The sequence below is a fragment of the Hyperolius riggenbachi genome, chromosome 9, assembly GCF_040937935.1.
Source record: "Hyperolius riggenbachi isolate aHypRig1 chromosome 9, aHypRig1.pri, whole genome shotgun sequence".
In the NCBI taxonomy this organism is placed as follows: Eukaryota; Metazoa; Chordata; class Amphibia; order Anura; family Hyperoliidae; genus Hyperolius; species Hyperolius riggenbachi.
The window spans coordinates 176,777,751-176,795,836 of record NC_090654.1 but is presented as its reverse complement, the minus strand read 5'-3'; the positions used below and the strand labels follow the sequence as shown (position 1 = coordinate 176,795,836).

Here is an 18,086-nt window from a genome sequence, read left to right as displayed (position 1 = left end):
GCAGTAAGAGACATCCTTTTGTCTCCTGACAGCCCCAGAAGACTGACAGATCTTCAGACAGCAGATCAACAGGAACATATGGATCAGCAACCCAGTGATCAACGCGACTACAGTTACTACAGCGACTATAGAGCACACAGGGATGCGCACCCCAACTACCCAGACAGAGCAAGATCTCCCAGAAGGGATTATTATTACAGATCATATTATAGATCAAGGAGTGGATCACCAAGGGAATATTACTCAGAACACCGTCATCACAGACATTCCTCGAGACATTGTCGCGCTTGTGGTAAGCGGCCTCTGCCGGACAAACTATTATGCCAGGACTGCTTCACCCAAATGGCAACGGAACAGCAGCAACCTTTAGAAGTCACGGAACTAATAAAGAAAGCGGTGCAGGAGTCCATGGCGGAATACGCGGCCAATATGCCACTACAAACGCAGGGAGATCCGATACCTTCCACATCACAGGAAGACATGATGGCCGCAGAAGAAATAGAGGGGGGCTTTGACTTTAGTCTTGTGGAGCCCTATATAACAGCAGTTAAGCAAGCGATTGACTGGGAAGATGAAGAGGAGGAGTCTCGAAAGGACTCAAAGCAGAAGATAGTTTACTTTAAACATCTCAAGAAGTCCTCAGCCACTTTTCCCTTTATGGAAGAAATTTCAGAGATCATCCAAGAGGAGTGGAACAAATTAGAGAAGAAGGCAAGCTTTAATAATAAATTCGCAAAACTCTATCCATTGCCAGAGAAGAAATGCAGTAGCTTTGACAATATTCCAACGGTTGATGCGGCGGTCATGAGATTGGCAAAGCACGTCACACTCCCACTTGATGATGCGATTTCATTCAAGGAACCCCTTGAGCGTAAGGCGGATGGAGACTTGAAAAAAGTGTACTCAGTTATTGGAGGCACGATGAAACCTGCGGTAGCTCTGACTTCAGTAAGTCGGGCAATTAAGTCATGGGCAGAAAACCTGGAGACGGCAATCGCGGCAGATACCGATAAGGAGGCGCTGATAAAATCCTTACAAGAGTTTAAACTGACATCAGACTTTATTGGGGAGGCCTCAGTTGACATTATTCGCTCCCTGGCCAGAGCTCTGCTACATTCTGTCACTGCCAGAAGAGCACTATGGCTCAGATCATGGTCTGCGGACCCCGCATCAAAACACAATTGGTGCAAGATACCCTTTGATGGGAAGAATCTCTTCGGAGAAAGACTAGACTCAGCGATATCTCGAGTCACAGGGGGTAAATCTGGTCTAATCCCTCAAGACCGGAAGCAAAAGAAGGTGTTTAACCAGCAAGGGCGCACACAGCAAACCAGATTTCGCAACGCAAAATCATATAAGCCGGGCAGAGACTACCGGCGTACCTGGCAAGGGGGCCAAGCAAATCTACAAAGATTAAACAAGCAGAGGACCACCCCCACGGTCACAAATTCCACTAAGGGGTTTTGATGGTGTTCCCGCCCAGCTGGATCCTGTAGGAGGGAGGCTCCAGGGATTTGGATCCGTCTGGGCGGAGCATGTGAAAAACCCTTGGGTCATAGACACGATTACCAAGGGGCACCGTTGGAGCTTCAAGACACAACCTCCACACAACCTTTTCGTTCCAACACGAATTCCGAACTCCACGGAGAAACAAAATATATTGAAGCAGTATGTACAGGAATTAATCGAAAAACAGGCAGTGGTCTCAGTTCCTCACGCACAGAGAGGCAAAGGTCTCTATTCGCCACTTTTCTTTGTGACAAAAAAATCGGGAGAACTCAGGCCAGTCCTGGACCTCAGGACATTAAACGAGCACATAAACAACCATCACTTCAAGATGGAATCATTACAGTCGATTCTACTATCGATAAGGCGGGGAGACTGGATGCTAGCAGCAGACCTCGAAGACGCCTATTTACATGTACCAATCCGCCACGAGTTCCAACAGTATCTCAGATTTGCGATAGCAGAGGAACACCTCCAATTCAGATGTCTGCCATTTGGAATCAATACCGCCCCCAGGACTTTTACCAAAATCTTGGTACAGGTAATAGCCCTTCTTCGCCTCAGAGGTCTACGTCTACATCACTATCTGGACGATATAATCTTACTAGCCCAGAACAAAGAAGTCATCCTCTCCCAGCGAGACATCCTGTTAACAACATTGCAGCACTTCGGCTGGAGGATAAGCTGGAAAAAGAGCCACCTCGAGCCAGTACAGGACTTAGTCTTCTTGGGGGCAAGAATACAAACTATTCACAATCTAGTCTCCCTCCCACAGGAGAAAAAAATTATCCTAATGAACAGAGTCAGAGAAATCAGCCAGATGAGCTCCGTGCAAGCAAGACGATGCCTCAGCCTGTTGGGGACCCTAACTGCAACTATGCCCATGATTCCCTGGGTGCAGTGGCACTGCAGAACGTTCCAATGGGGATTCTTATCCCAGTGGGACGGACAGAGCATGCATCAATGGATTCGGGTGACCCCGCAGATGAACAACAGCTTGCAGTGGTGGATGGTGGAAGAACACTTGTCCAGATCGCACAATATAGAACACAAAGTCCCACTAGTAGTAACCACAGATGCCAGCAGCAGAGGTTGGGGAGCCCACTTCCGGGAACTGTCCGCCCAAGGAACTTGGAGCCAACCGATAGCACGCCTGCCGGCCAACGTTCTGGAATTAAAGGCGGCACACCAGGCACTACAACAGTTCCTGCCGATACTAACACACGAAGCCGTACTACTAAAGATGGACAACAAAACTGCGGTTGCATACGTGAACAGGCAGGGGGGTACAAGGAGTCGGAGACTCCTGCAGGAGACAGAACAAATTATGACCCTAGCGGAAATGCACCTAGACGACTTGAAGGCAGCTTACATTCCAGGACCAGAGAATGTCAAAGCAGATTATCTAAGCCGATATTATATCTCCAACAACGAGTGGTCTCTCCATCAGAACATATTCCAGAAAATCTGCCAGAAATGGGGCACGCCGGAGGTAGACCTGATGGCAACTGCCAAGAACACCAAATGCACGAGATTTTACTCTCGCCAGTGGGATCCGAAGTCAGAGGCAGTAGACGCGATAACGTCATGGAATTTCCAACTAGGATACGTATTCCCGCCAGTACCAATGATCAGCAGGATACTCAAGAGACTAACACAGGAGAGTGTGACTCTGATAGCCATAGTACCACTATGGCCCCACAGGCCATGGTTCCCCCTCCTCTGGAGCCTGAGGCTGGAGGCTCCATGGAAAATTCCGGAAACAGCACATATGCTCAGTCAAGGTCCGATCCTACACCACAACCCGCAGAAGTTGAATTTAATGGCATGGCTGTTGAGGGGGAAAAGCTAAAAAAGGCAGGGTGCTCCGATAAAGTAATCGAAACCTTACTGAAAGCAAGAAAGTCTACAACAAATAAAACATATCACAATATATGGAAAAAATTCACTCAATTCGCGGAGGAGAATAAGTTTGAAACAGCACAACCACGGCCAAACCAAGTATTAGAGTTCCTACAAACAGGCTTGGATAAACAACTAAGCTACTCAGCTCTAAAAGTGCAAGTTACAGCTCTCTCGGCACTAACAGGAATCAGGTGGGCTGTAAATCCCTTAGTGGCACAATTCCTGAAAGGAGTCATGAAGATCAGACCGCCTACAAGAAACTTCTTCCCAAAATGGGATCTCCCTACTGTGCTAGATGTCCTCGCTAAAGCACCGTTTGAACCCCTGGAGTCGTGTACAATATGGGACCTAACGCTAAAAGCAGTTTTCCTCACGGCAATCTCCTCGGCCAGGAGGGTCTCAGAACTGCAGGCGATAGGAACAACTGAACCATTCCTGACATTCTTTCCGGACAGGGTGGTGATAAGACCTATGCAACATTTCGTGCCAAAGGTGGCGTCAGTATACCACTTCAATCAGGACTGGACCCTGCCTACGTTCCAGGATAACGATGACAGTGAGCCGCACAAATTGGACGTCGGAAGAACACTGAAACACTACTTACAAACAACACAATCATTCAGAAAGTCGGAGAGACTCTTTATAGTACCATACCAACAGGCTACAGAAAGGGGGAGTCAGCGTCCTCACGCACGATAGCGAGCTGGATAGTGAAAACAATCCAGGCAGCCTATAAAGCAAATAATATGGAACCTATAGGTCAAATTAATGCACACTCGACGAGGTCAGTTGCAGCCTCATGGGCGGCTTATGCCAAGGTATCGGCAGATAAGATATGCCAGGCAGCCAATTGGCGAACTATACATACCTTCATGCACCACTACAAGGTAGACCCATCAGTGAACTCTACCGTACAGTTTGGCAGAGCAGTATTGTCTGTTTAACCAAATTGTATTTCTTTTCTTTGTTTTGTCTTAAATTCTTGATTTTGCCTGTATGGGATAAAAATTCTGTCTCATTAAAGGCCGGTTATTTCTTTGATGCACCAGCAAATTGCCCTCCCGTGTATTATTTGTAGCATTCTCTAGTTAGATCCCGTAGGTGCTGCCATGGAGGCATTAGGAAAACGGAAAATTGTATACTTACCTACCGGTAATTTTCCTTTCCTGATGCATCCATGGCAGCACGGGAGACCCACCCCTTTGCTCGGTGAGGTCGAAAAAGTAATAGACAGGTGTGAGGGGGTGTGAGTCAAATTTATCTAGTTAACTGTCCTGAGGGGTTGGTGGGCGGGACAACAACCCGTAGGTGCTGCCATGGATGCATCAGGAAAGGAAAATTACCGGTAGGTAAGTATACAATTTTCCGTTATTTTGGCAGTTAAACTGCTGTTCAGGAAATGCTGTTGAAAACAAAGAAAGCCCTGAGAATCCCCCTTAAAAAGATGGACTGGCCCAAAACCTGTCATCTGTCACATTTTTTTAACTGCCTACTTTTTTCGCGAAAGAACCCCTTTAAATAGTTATGCTGGCCAGCTTCCCTGCTCCCTACACAGTTTTTTTTGACAGTTGGACAGAGCAACTGCCATTCACTAAGTGCTTTTGAAAAATAAATATATCCCTGAGAATCCCCTATAGAGAGATGGACCAGCCCAAAACCTGTTGGTAATGTCAGATTTCTACTACCTCCTGTAAGTGACAGCAACATAGGAGATAATTAATTTATGGCACATTTTACTTTGGAGAAAATGAACTTTTTTATTGTATATGTTTGCAAATATTTTAAATTTTACAGTTTTTCGCTGTAGTGCCCCTTTAAAAAGTTGGGAGGTATGTACTTATTGTGTCCTGTCTCCACAGAGGCGGGTGTCTGCCATCTTCCAGAGGGAGTTCCACAGGAGCCCCCCTGCTGCCCTTCAGGTAATGTCTTTGCTTGTCTCACGTGTGTTTTCCAGTATGTTACCCATTGTTGCCCTACTGTGTTTTTCTCTGTCAACTTTTCTATATGACCCCTCACCCCCACAGGACCAGTGTGCCTACTTGTTAATCTCACCTACATGCCTTCTCAGATGCAGCCAACCCTTTCCCTTACAGGAGGACCTGCAGTATGTAAGATCTTTCCCCAGGCTGCTAAGGAGGCTGCACATGAGAAGTTGCAGAGCATGCTGGGAGGGTTTTTTTTTTCTCTCTACTGCCCTCCCTGTTCCTCCCCTTCATTTCCCTATCCCTCCCTAATTCTTTACTGCAGCCTGACTGGCTGCTTCCTCTATCCCTCCCGGTTTCCCTTCCCACCCTTCTGTGCAGACAGCTGAATGACAGACCCCCCCCCCCCCCCCCCCCCCGACTGACAGCGACATCACCTGCACCCCCCCCCCTACTGACAGTGACATCACCCGCACCACCAACCCTTCCCCATCACCCCCCGGACTGACAGCGACATCACCCGCAAAAGCCCTGTGACAGCGACATCAGCCTGTCCCCCGGGCCGACAGTGACATCACCCGCACAAGCCCCACCCCCGGACATCACCTGCACGCTGCCTCCCCCCCCCCCCCCCACAGACTGACAGAGCGACATTGCCTTCCCCCCCCCCGGCTGACAGGGCGACATGCCCGCACCCGACCGACAGAGCTGGCGATATGTGCGCACAACCATCCCACCGCTGAGTGACAGAGCTGCCGATATGCGCACACCCCCCCCCCAATCCCCCCCCTGCTGAGTGACAGAGCTGGCGATATGCGTGCACCCCCACACCCTCCACCCCCCCCCCCTCGCTGAGTGAAAGAGCTGGCGACATGCGCAAAGGCCCCCCCCCCCACACCGCTGATTGACAGAGCTGGCGACATGCGTAAACCCCCACAACCCCCCCCCTCCGCCCAGCTGAGTGACAGAGCTGGCGACATGCGAGAACCCCCCCCCCCCCCCCCCGTGGAGTGGCAGAGGTGGCGACATGCGCGAACTACCCCCTCCCCCCCCCCCCTGCTGAGTGACAGTGCTGGAGACATGGCAACCCCCCCCCCCCGCTGAGTGACAGCTGGCAATATGCATGCACCCCCACAACCCCCCCGGCTGAGTGAAAGAGCTGCCGACTTGCGCAAACCGTTCCCCTGCCAACCCCCCCCCCCCTCCGCTGAGTGACAGAGCTGCCGACATGCAGGGGTGGGGGGACATAGAGGCATGTCATAAGGCAGAGACCATGCCTCTGTGTCCCATCTGCCCCTCAAGAACCACCTCGGGTTCTCTTTAACTAGCTCTTTCCTTACTCTAAATACACCTCTCTGACACTAGCTGTCCTTGGTAGGTTTTGAGGCTCCATATCAAGCGTGCTTGGGGTCCCGTGTACAACTTGCACCAGGGCCCCAAGCTCCTCAGCTACACCACTGCCAGTAATTCTGAGTTGATGCAAGATTATTTAGACCTGTATACATATTTATGCAGCTTTAAAATAGCCCAATTGAATTCCACCACTACAGCATTTGGCTGGTCCATTTTCAAGCTGCATATACCCACATCCAAAATGTGCATGATCCTGCATCAAAATCCTATTTTTTTTTTTTTTATGTAATACCCCTTCCTCTAACTCCTTATCTTTTTATTGTTGGAGCACTGCAAAAAAAAAAAATAATAATAATAATTAAAATCTTTCTTCTAGGTTACGGTTCGGGATGCTTTAAATCAGGCGTTGGATGAAGAACTGGAAAGAGATGAGCGAGTGTTTATGCTAGGAGAGGAAGTTGCACAGTATGATGGAGCTTATAAGGTAGAGTATGCTTCTAGGACTTGTTCTGATAACTCCAACTCTGAGGCAAATCAAAACAAAATTAAAACCGTACACATTAGTTTGTACTGGTTTTGGTTTGTTGAAAGGGGGCTTTATGCCCACTGAAGAGAAAATTAAATGAAAAGCAGCTGTCCCATGTGTACCCGCATACTATTTATATGTCATTGGATACGGGAAAGCAATTGTGAAAAGAGATAAAGTATTGCTTATTCTACAAAGGTGCTATAAAGGCTATGTTCGCTATTCAAACTGCCAGTGCAATTTCGAGAGCTGAGCAATTTTTATTTATATATTTTTTTTAAATCTCCTTTCCCTACGTTTTTGTAAGTGCTTTTGCAGAGCAATTCTTTTTTTCACTTCCTGATGTCAGTCAGGAAGTGATCTTTCACCCAGAAATGAATAAATACAATGTATTAATTAATGAAAGCACTGGGGAAATCGGTATACAAAGCGCTTTTTCAAGTGCTTTGCAATTTTCCTGTACCTTCCATTATAGCCAAATCAGCTCGAAAATGGTACAGGCAGTGCTTTGGGGAGCAGATCAGGGCTGTGGAGTCGGTCCAAAAATCCACCGCCTCCGCCTCCTCAGTTTAGGATTCCTCCGACTCCACGACTCCGACTCCTCTAATTTGCATATTACAATTTTGTTGATGAAAAGTATGTAACATGAAATTCGTCTCTTAACTGCCAACTCTTAGGAATTTTACAAGACAACTGAAGTGAGAAGGATATGTAGACTACTATATTTATTCCCTTTAGACTAAAACTAGTCCTTGGTAAGAGTACTTGTAAAAGGTACAAACCAGAACAAAGAACATCTATCAGGCCCTAGGCAATGTAAGTGTGGGTACATGTAAGAATGATGTGCAGGTACTCTGCAGGGGAATGAGGAGATTGTAAACAGACAACACCTCTGTGTTCAATGTGCACAACATTCTCAGTGGATTCCCTGCAGCTCTGTGGGGAGTGCATATGTAGAGTATAGTACTACTGTGTAACAAAGTAACCTGAGACAGATGAAATTAAAGTTTTATACATACCTGGGGCTTCCTCCAGCCGCCTTCAGGATAATCAGTCCCTCGTTGTCCTCCTCCACCACCTGTATCTTCTGCTATGAGTCCAGGTACTTGAGCCAGTCGGGCGTAGTGCGCATGCACACACTCCACCGCCAGGAGCATACTACACATGTGCAGCACTATTGCGCAGGTGCAGAATGTTTCTGGCTGTGGGAGCGGCATGCGGCCGGACAGCGCTGACTGGCTGAATTACCAGGACTCCTAGCAGAAGATCCGGGTGGTGGAAGACAGTGAGGGACTGATTAGCCTGAAGGGGACTGGAGGAATCCCCAGGTATGTATAAAACTTTACTTTTCATCTGTCTCAGTTTCCCTTTAATTTGTAGTCACCAAACCAAATTTTAACAACATATCAAATTATTTGATTTCATCAGCAAAGGGAGTGCATACATTTGCATAAATCAGCATCAATGCAGAATTATTTCCATCTCGTTGACCATCTCTATTAGTGACACAGCTACACATCAGGCTTTATTCTTACAGCATAATGTTATTTAGTGTATATAAGAGATTCCTGTGTACACATCATATATACAGTCACAATCAGATATGTATATCTGACTTTAAAAATACGGCAAATGCTTTATTGAAGCAGCACAAGTAACTAATTTTGATTGGTTTATTTCATTTTTGTAGACTAAGCACAGCTATTACTGTACATATACTGTATATATACATTATTTTTTAATGACTATTATCTGAGAAATAGAACATTTTATCATATTTTCTATTTTAATTACAGTTACAAATTCATTAGGAGTCGGAGTAGGTGCATTTTTTCCCGACTCCAGGCACCCAAAATTGCCCGACTCCGACTCCACAGCCCTGGAGCAGATTGCAATCAAACAGCTCATATGTGAACTCTCTCATAGGGAATCATTGCACAAGTGCTTTTAGGAAAAAAAGGGGGAGGGACATCCGCAACACAAGCATATATATAATTAATCTACCAAGTGTGCTAGGGCTCAATATATAGCACAAAGAAAAGAGGAAAGAAAGCCCATATATACAGCACCACTGGGAAAGTACAAAAAATAGTTTATTCCATGATTCAAAAAACAATAATAGACACAATGAAATTCAACACAATATTAAAAACAATTAAAACATACGGCAAGAGCAATTCACTGCTGCAAAGTATCAATCATATATTCATTAGTATTATACAGTAATAGCATCACAAGAGATATACTAATATATGGTCAAAATATTCAATACAAATAGGATGTTAGCACAGTGGGCGTCTAGCAAGAGCCCAATGATGCTTTGAACCCGGGTTCAGTAATAAAGGGCAAATAACAATATATTAAAAAATGTAGAAAAAAGGTTCTGTGCAAATAAACAATTGATTAATAGTGCACAAAATCCTAATAGTGCAATAGCTGCAAAACACACAACAAGAGCAGCCTATAGATAGAGTGCATGAGAAGAAAAAATGGAGGTGCAAACAAAGAAGATACTTATCCCCGGGTGTGATGCAAGCAGCAGAGAAAAGAGGTATCCCTCAGGACAGTCCCGTTAGCCCCGCTTTGAAGGAGAGAGGACACTGCGGTCGAGGCTGCTCTTGTTGTGTGTTTTGCAGCCATTGCACTATTAGGATTTTGTGCACTATTAATCAATTGTTTATTTGCACAGAACCTTTTTTCTACATTTTTTAATATATTGTTATTTGCCCTTTATTACTGAACCCGGGTTCAAAGCATCATTGGGCTCTTGCTAGACGCCCACTGTGCTAACATCCTATTTGTATTGAATATTTTGACCATATATTAGTATATCTCTTGTGATGCTATTACTGTATAATACTAATGAATATATGATTGATACTTTGCAGCAGTGAATTGCTCTTGCCGTATGTTTTAATTGTTTTTAATATTGTGTTGAATTTCATTGTGTCAATTATTATTATTTTTTGAATCATGGAATAAACTATTTTTTGTACTTTCCCAGTGGTGCTGTATATATGGGCTTTCTTTCCTCTTTACAAGTGCTTTTAGGGTGATTTTCAAAATCGCCAGCGCTTAAAATAAGCCCTAAAACGCTCTAGGTGTGAACAAGCCTTAAAAGAGCCTGGATGTATTTGTTGTTACTCCAAGCAACCTCACCCGGGTCAGCTCTACATCCTTTTCATTACGGGGACATTTTTAGTGGAGAAAAGTAATGTCACTGAGTTTAGAAAAAAGGTTTGCAAAAGTATCTTCCACATTTTGTCATATCACTGCCACAAATGTGAATACATTTTATTGGAATTCCCTGTGAAAGACCAATACAAAGTGGTGTACACGTAAGAAGTGGAACGAAAATCCTACATGATTCCAAACATTTAAAAAAACTGCAAAGTGGGGTGTGCATAATTATTCAGCCCCCCGAGTCAATATTTCGTAGAACCACCTTTTGCTGCAATTACAGCTGCCAGTCTTTTAGGGTGTGTCTCTACCAGCTTTGCACATCTAGAGACTGAAATCCTTGACCATTCTTCTTTGCAAAACAGCTCCAGCTCAGTCAGATTAGATGGACAGCGTTTGTGAACAGCAGTTTTCAGATCTTGCCACAGATTCTCGTTTGGATTTAGATCTGGACTTTGACTGGGCCATTCTAACACATGGATATGTTTTGTTTTAAACCATTCCATTGTTGCCCTGGCTTTATGTTTAGGGTCGTTGTCCTGCTGGAAGTTGAACCTCCGCCCCAGTCTCAAGTCTTTTGCAGTCTCCAAGAGGTTTTCTTCCAAGATTGCCCTGTATTTGGCTCCATCCATCTTCCCATCAACTCTGACCAGCTTCCCTGTCCCTGCTGAAGAGAAGCACCCCCAGAGCATGATGCTGCCACCACCATAATTGACAGTGGGGATGGTGTGTTCAGAGTGATGTGCAGTGTTCGTTTTACGCCACACATAGCGTTTTGGCCAAAAAGTTCAATTTCGGTCTCATCTGACCAGAGCACCTTCTTCCACAGGTTTGCTGTGTCCCCCACGTGGCTTGTGGCAAACTGCAAACGGGACTTCTTATGCTTTTCTGTTAATGGCTTTCTTCTTGCCACTGGTCAGACTCTTCCATAAAGGCCAACTTTGTACAGTGCACGACTAATAGTTATCCTATGGACAGATTTCCCCCACCTGAGCTGTAGATCTCTGCAGCTTGTCCAGAGTCACCATGTGCCTCTTGACTGCATTTCTGATCAGCGCTCTCCTTGTTCGGCCTGTGAGTTTAGGTGGACGGCCTGGTCCTGGTAGGTGTACAGTTGTGCCATACTCCTTCCATTTCTGAATGATTGCTTGAACAGTGCTCCGTGGGATGTTCAAGGCTTTGGAAATCTTTTTGTAGCCTAAGCCTGCTTTAAATTTCTCAATAACTTTATCCCTGACCTGTCTGGTGTGTTCTTTGGACTTCATGGTGGTGTTGCTCCCAATATTCTCTACCTCTGAGGCAGTCACAGAGCAGCTGTATTTGTACTGACCTTAGATTACACACAGGTGCACTGTATTTAGTCATTAGCACTCATCAGGCAATGTCTATGGGCAACTGACTGCACTCAGACCAAAGGGGGCTGAATAAGTACGCACACCCCACTTTGTAGTTATTTATTTGTTAAAAAAAAAAGTTTGGAATCATGTATGTTTTTTTTCGTTTCACTTCTCACGTGTACACCACTTTGTATTGGTCTATCGCGTGGAATTCCAATAAGATTGATTGATGTTTGTGGCAGTAATATGACAAAATGTGGAAAACTTCAAGGGGGCCGAATACTTTAGCAAACCACTGTATAGACAAGGCAAAAGTCATAAGACCATCTACAAGCAGCTTGATATTTCTAAGATAACAGTTGAAAATATTAACCACTTGGAGCAAATCCTACTGCCCAGCGTCCAAAAGCTTAGTCAAATATTAGACCTTACAGGACAATAACACCCAAAAATGGCTGAGAACAAAATGTTGAACTATTTTGAAGGGATCTTCTGTAAAGTCCTGATTCTAGTTCTGCTGAATTATGGGCAGAACTGAAACGCATGTCTGGAGAAGGCATCCCTCAAACCTGACACTGCAGGAGCACTTTGTCAGGAACAGTGGGCCAAACTGCATGTTGACAGGGGCAGATGTCTCACTGAGATTCACAGGAATTACTGGTTAGCAGAGACTGCATGTAAAGCGTGTGCAACAAAGTATGGGGTTAAGGGTCACATCATTCTTGACCATTTTTATTAGTGTTATTATTTGAAATATTCGTTCTAAAGTAAATTCAGATTTGTTACAAAATGAACAATGGGTGCTAATTACTTTCCTCTGTTACAAGGAATTTCAGTGCCAAGTGAGATCTTTTATCTTAAGCTGTAAGTACACACTTGAGATAAGTCTTTGGAAAATGAAAGATCAGACTAATTTAACCACCTGCCATGTAGTATGAGAGCATACCTACACAGTCTGTTCTATTAAAGCAGTATCGTCACCATAAAAATCAAAAACCAGCAACTGGTCTGAGTGTATTAAGTGATAAAGATGCTAAGCCTGCATTCAAAACTTTCAAAACTTTTTCTGCTGTTATGATTTGGAGTTATCACATACTTAAGAAACACTGGCCCTTTAGTAGTCGTGCCAAAGAATTGCATGCTGGGGGTTCTTTTTATCTATAATCTATTCCTCCTCTTCCCTTTATTTCCCTGCCAGTTTCTTATCTGAAACCTAATCTCCCTACTCACTTGTGTTTACAAGCAAGGCTGAGGCGACTCAGCGATTGGAGGAGACAAGAAAAATAAGTAAAGGGCAGAAATGACATCACGAGTTAGCCTTAACTGTGGGCAAAAGACATGGCCCCCACCAGGAACAGAATTCTCGTAATTTACTATATAACATTCACTGAAATTAAAACGTGGACAGTATAATACATGAGTTATGTAAGTAGATCAAGTATTTATCTACTTATATGTTTTTGGTTTTTTTTTTCCCCCTGGCATAGTATGGCTGATCCTACTGCTTTAAGCTGTGTACCCCCATCAGATTAGAATCTTTGCAAGATTCTGTACACATGCAAAAAATCGGTTCCTGCAAAGTGCATTCATAGTCTGATATCTTCAGATCTCATACTCCTTGTTTAACGGACATTCATCTGCAGATCACATCCACTAGGGTGGATCTTCAGATACATGTCTGTGTAGAATAGACTGTGTAGCGTATGCTCTCATACTGCATGGGAGGTGGTAAAATTGGTCTGTGATCTTTCATTTTCCAAAGATTTTTATCTCAATTATGTACTTGGCTTTACTTTACCTGTTCCTTGACTCCAGTTTCTGTATAAATACCTTCTGAATGGAAGAAATCCTAAAATGCTTGGTAGTACCATCTGTCATTTTAGTGTTCTTGCATTACAACCTGAAAAGGGAGATGTTAAAAAAGGCAGCAAAGGGAAGCAGAAATTGCATTCTAATTAACTTGAGAGAACTGAGAACCCCATCTCTTCCAATAACTGTACGAATGTTCATAAGACTAGAAGCAGAGACTTTCCTTTTGGCAATTTTAATATCATGGACTTATTCTTATTGCATAAACCCTTATTAACGCCTACATATTAGAATGTAACCATGTAGTATGAGGGTAACAGATATTAACCTCCCTGGCGGTTATTTTTTTTTTTTCAAATGGTCAAAAATACATTTTTTAAATTTTTTTTTTTTTGTTTTTTTTTTTTGTTTGTTTGTTTGTTTGTTTCATGTAAAGCTACCAGAGTGGTAGCTACATGAAACACCACTAGAGGGCGCATGTGGCCCTCTAGTCCGATCGCCGCCGGCAACAATAGCAAACAGGGGAGTGCGTATATAACGCGTTCCCCTGTTTGGCTTCTCCTGTCGCCATGGCGACGACCGGCATGACGTCAGCTGACGTCAGGCGCACTCGATCCAGCCCATAGCGCTGCCCGGAACTCATTGGTCCGGGCAGCGCAGGGCTCTGGCGGGGGAGGGGGCCCTCTTCTGCCGCTGCGTGCGGGCGATCGCCGCAGAGCGGCGGTGATCAAGCTGTGCGCGCAGCTAGCAAAGTGCTAGCTGCGCGCACAGCACTTTACTTGGTGAAAATCGCCCCACCAGGGGCTGAGATATCTCCCTGCGCGGCATAGCCCGAGCTCAGCTCGGGCTTACCGCCAGGGAGGTTAAATACTATGAGCAGATTGTGTTGGTAAACTCTCATACTACATGGAGGTGGTAAAATTGGTCTTTGATTGGCTAATCAAAATTGAAAGTATGTATGGAGGTGGTAAAATTGGCCAATCAAAATTGGATGTGTGTACAAACCGTTAAGCCTGGTATACACTTGCAAGTATGATTGGCAAATATCTGACCAATTTTACCATCTCCTTGTAGTATGAGGGTCAACAGATACAATACTATGAGCAGAATGTGTAGGTAAATCTTCATACTACACTGAGGTGGTAAAATTGACCAGTGATTGGCTTTAAGCATAGTACACACTTTCAATTATGATTGGGCAATCACTGACCAATTTTACCACCTCCCATGTAGTATGACAGCTTACCTACACACATCTGTTCATAGTATTCAAAATCTGTTGACTCTCTCATACCACATGGAGGTGGTAAAATTGGTCTGTGATTGGCCAGTCAAATTGAAATATGTACTATTCTTTAGAATAGACTGAACCAGATTGTTTGTCACACTGACATAGCTGCTGTGTACACAACTGACTTAAAACTGTAACCCATTAAAGTGGATCAGAGATGAACTTTTATTCATTACATAATTGTGTTCCTTACATATAGTTTATAGGGCATTCCTAAGTCCCTATAAACTAAACAAGCCTCGCCCACAGCTTCTCCAAAATGCCAAGGCACTCAGACCCATGTAGCAAGGGCTTAGGGGAGCTCAGTCTGGGCAGGAGGAGGAGGAGGTTACTAGCCATTGATTTCAGAGGCAAAGGGGAGGGGGGGAGTGAATGTTTCACGGGCTGAAGGGTGGAGATGCAGTTGCAGATTACCTGTGTAATGATGACAAGCAGAACATGGCCGCTCTCATTGTATCATAGGAATAAATCATCATAAACTATTGAAGCTGTATGCAGCCAGATTTGCTGTGTAAACTATCTAAACTTTAGATAAGATATAAAGACAAGTTACTTGTTATAGTTAGTTTTTCATCTCGGATCTGCTTTAAACTGATAAAATGAGACTCTAGGATAGTTCTATTTAAGATTGCCACTACATTTACAAGCATCTTGTAAGTTTATTTTCAGTTCAGGTTTGCTTTAGAATTTTGTTGCTGTGGAAAATCGCACACAATATTGTGTCTGTATGCTGTTTCATTATTTAAAAATACCAGTAAATTTTATATTGGAGAAAGATTTTCTGCTTCTATATTTTAGATCAGCAGAGGACTGTGGAAGAAATATGGGGACAAAAGGGTTATGGACACTCCTATATCTGAGGTAATATTGTTCATTAATGTATGTGAATGTTATCTGTCTTACTGTGCTAAGTGTTGGCTTTGGTTACCATGAGCCAATCCCCTAATGCATCTGTGAATAGGATGCTACTGTCTGTACTTAGATATCACAAATGGGGTAAATCACGAATGAGCTTTCAGTTTGTAGTTCCTAGTGAAAAAGTTTTTTTTTTTTTTTTTTTTTTAATTTTTTTATGTCTAGCAAGTGTAGCAAGCATTTATAAAATTGAAGACTGATTCTCCACAATGTCTAAAGGGGCGGGAAGATTGACAGAGAGACAGATCTTTCTCTGAATCTTATCGGAGAGCGATCTGTTGCCTCCCTATACACTGCAGGCCAATTCCTGATGGTTGTCAGCATGAGATTTAAGGTACCCATACATCTGGCAATTCTGGCAGCCGATTGACACCCTCGGTGACCCTGCATTAATAATGTACCTGTCTCCTCTTCCGCATTCCTGCCCCTACATGGTTGCCAGTGTACTGCCCACGTCACACATTTCCCTTGCATGCAATGTGCTGGCAACCACGTGGGCTGCGAATCCAGAAGAGGAGTCAGGACACTGAACAACTAAAGTCTGAATGCAGATGGGGGGGGGGGTTACATGTACATCAGGGTGGACTACAGCCGGGTTGTCTCCATTTGTCCGCGATTATCGTACACTGTTGCCACCAAGCTCCCGATCAAGCATGTTGGGCTGAGATTTTTGCAGCTTGTCCGATACCAATTTTCACCCAGTTTGATAAAATTATCGAATTGCATGGTCGATCGGGCCGCAAAATTGGTAGATGCATGTGTACCTTTAAAATAATCTTGTTTTTTTTTTTTTAAATATCAGCACATTAGGAAAATCGGTTTAATTCAGCCAGTGTTTGTGGTTTCAGATAAGTATTGACTGGAAGACTGCTTTTGAAGGAAAATTATTTTTCTAAGTAATCAACTGCAGAGGTTTTAAGCTATTGCTAAATGCTGCTTGCAGCAACTTGGTAGCCATCGCATCTTTGGCTACAGTAGGGTACTAAAAGGGTACTTTTAAATGCAGTGCTTGTTACATTTGCCTCTACGTCCATACCACTGACCATTGTGTCTGCGTCCAGTGGTAAATGCTATCTTACATTGAAGGATAATTTTGAATGGAGTTTACCTGGACACAACAAGCTTTTGAACATCGACATTTGCCCTCTGGGTATGTATGTGAGCTATGTGCAATGTCTACGGTTTGGCTAGTCTTGCTGGGTTTTTGAATAAGCTTTGATGATAGGTCTAAAATTTGACTTTCCTGCTACATATTTAAAAATTAAACCACATTTTGGGCTTGATTCACTAAACCGTGATAACTCAAATATCACACCTTATGAAAATATATCACGCCTTATCAGAGTAGCATGGCGAGCGCTACGAACCCGCAGGGGCTCAGGGCAGGATGAGTGCCATTGCCAATTAGCAGGCATAAGTTTGTAGCGATTGCTATGCTACTCTGATGACGTGTTAACTTTGATAAGGTGTGATATTTGCGTTATTACGGTTTAGTGAATCAAGCCCTTTATGTTAACAAGATATTTTGTATGTTCTCTGACCTATACAAATTAATGCTGTTTGTACTGGTTTTCTCTCTGATAGATGGGATTTGCAGGTATTGCTGTTGGAGCTGCTATGGTATGTATCCATTTTGAGTTTTCTGATTGCAGGACTCCACCAGTTGGTTCGGCACGGATGTTTGTACATTCATCCCTTTCTTATTCCAATAGGCTGGACTGCGACCAGTCTGTGAATTCATGACCTTCAACTTTTCCATGCAAGCAATCGATCAAGTCATTAACTCTGCTGCTAAGACCCATTACATGTCGGCTGGCCGTGTGCCTGTCCCAATTGTTTTCCGTGGTCCTAATGGGGCATCAGCAGGTGTAGCTGCCCAGCATTCTCAGTGCTTTGCTGCTTGGTACGGTCACTGTCCAGGACTGAAGGTAGTGAGTCCTTGGAGTGCTGAAGACGCTAAAGGTCTCCTAAAGGCTGCAATACGGGATGATAATCCAGGTAAGCACCACCTGAAAGTGAATTCATTAATCTTAACCACAGGCACAAATCCAAAAATGGCAAATAATTAGAAAGAAGTGATTTAAAAAAAACTGGCCAAATCCTGCCCACCTGAAGACCTTAAATAGACTCTGAAGCAAGTTAAAAACTCGCTTTTTAGCTTATAATCAACATGGGCATGCTTACCCCAGCTAAAACGTTGCTATCCCGCGGCTGAACGAGGGGTCTTTACCCCCCAAATCCCCCCTCCCCCCCCCCCCCCGCAACTTGGTCATAGATTTTGCTGCTCATGGAGGCAGTGCTAACAGCTGCAGCCCTGCCTTCATGCGCGTCTATCAGCGGCT

At 44.1% G+C, this 18,086-nt stretch overlaps 1 protein-coding gene across 1 annotated transcript in view; it reads left to right on the top strand.

Moving 5' to 3' along the window:
* The window catches only part of PDHB (pyruvate dehydrogenase E1 subunit beta), a 31,994-nt gene that overhangs the window by 1,852 nt on the left and 12,056 nt on the right, over nt 1–18,086 (top strand). The window contains exons 2-6 of the mRNA XM_068253746.1: nt 5,271–5,330; nt 7,063–7,170; nt 15,628–15,690; nt 17,329–17,364; nt 17,457–17,742. Coding sequence (XP_068109847.1) covers nt 5,271–5,330; nt 7,063–7,170; nt 15,628–15,690; nt 17,329–17,364; nt 17,457–17,742 — 553 coding nt within the window. The remainder of the gene's footprint in view (nt 1–5,270; nt 5,331–7,062; nt 7,171–15,627; nt 15,691–17,328; nt 17,365–17,456; nt 17,743–18,086) is intronic.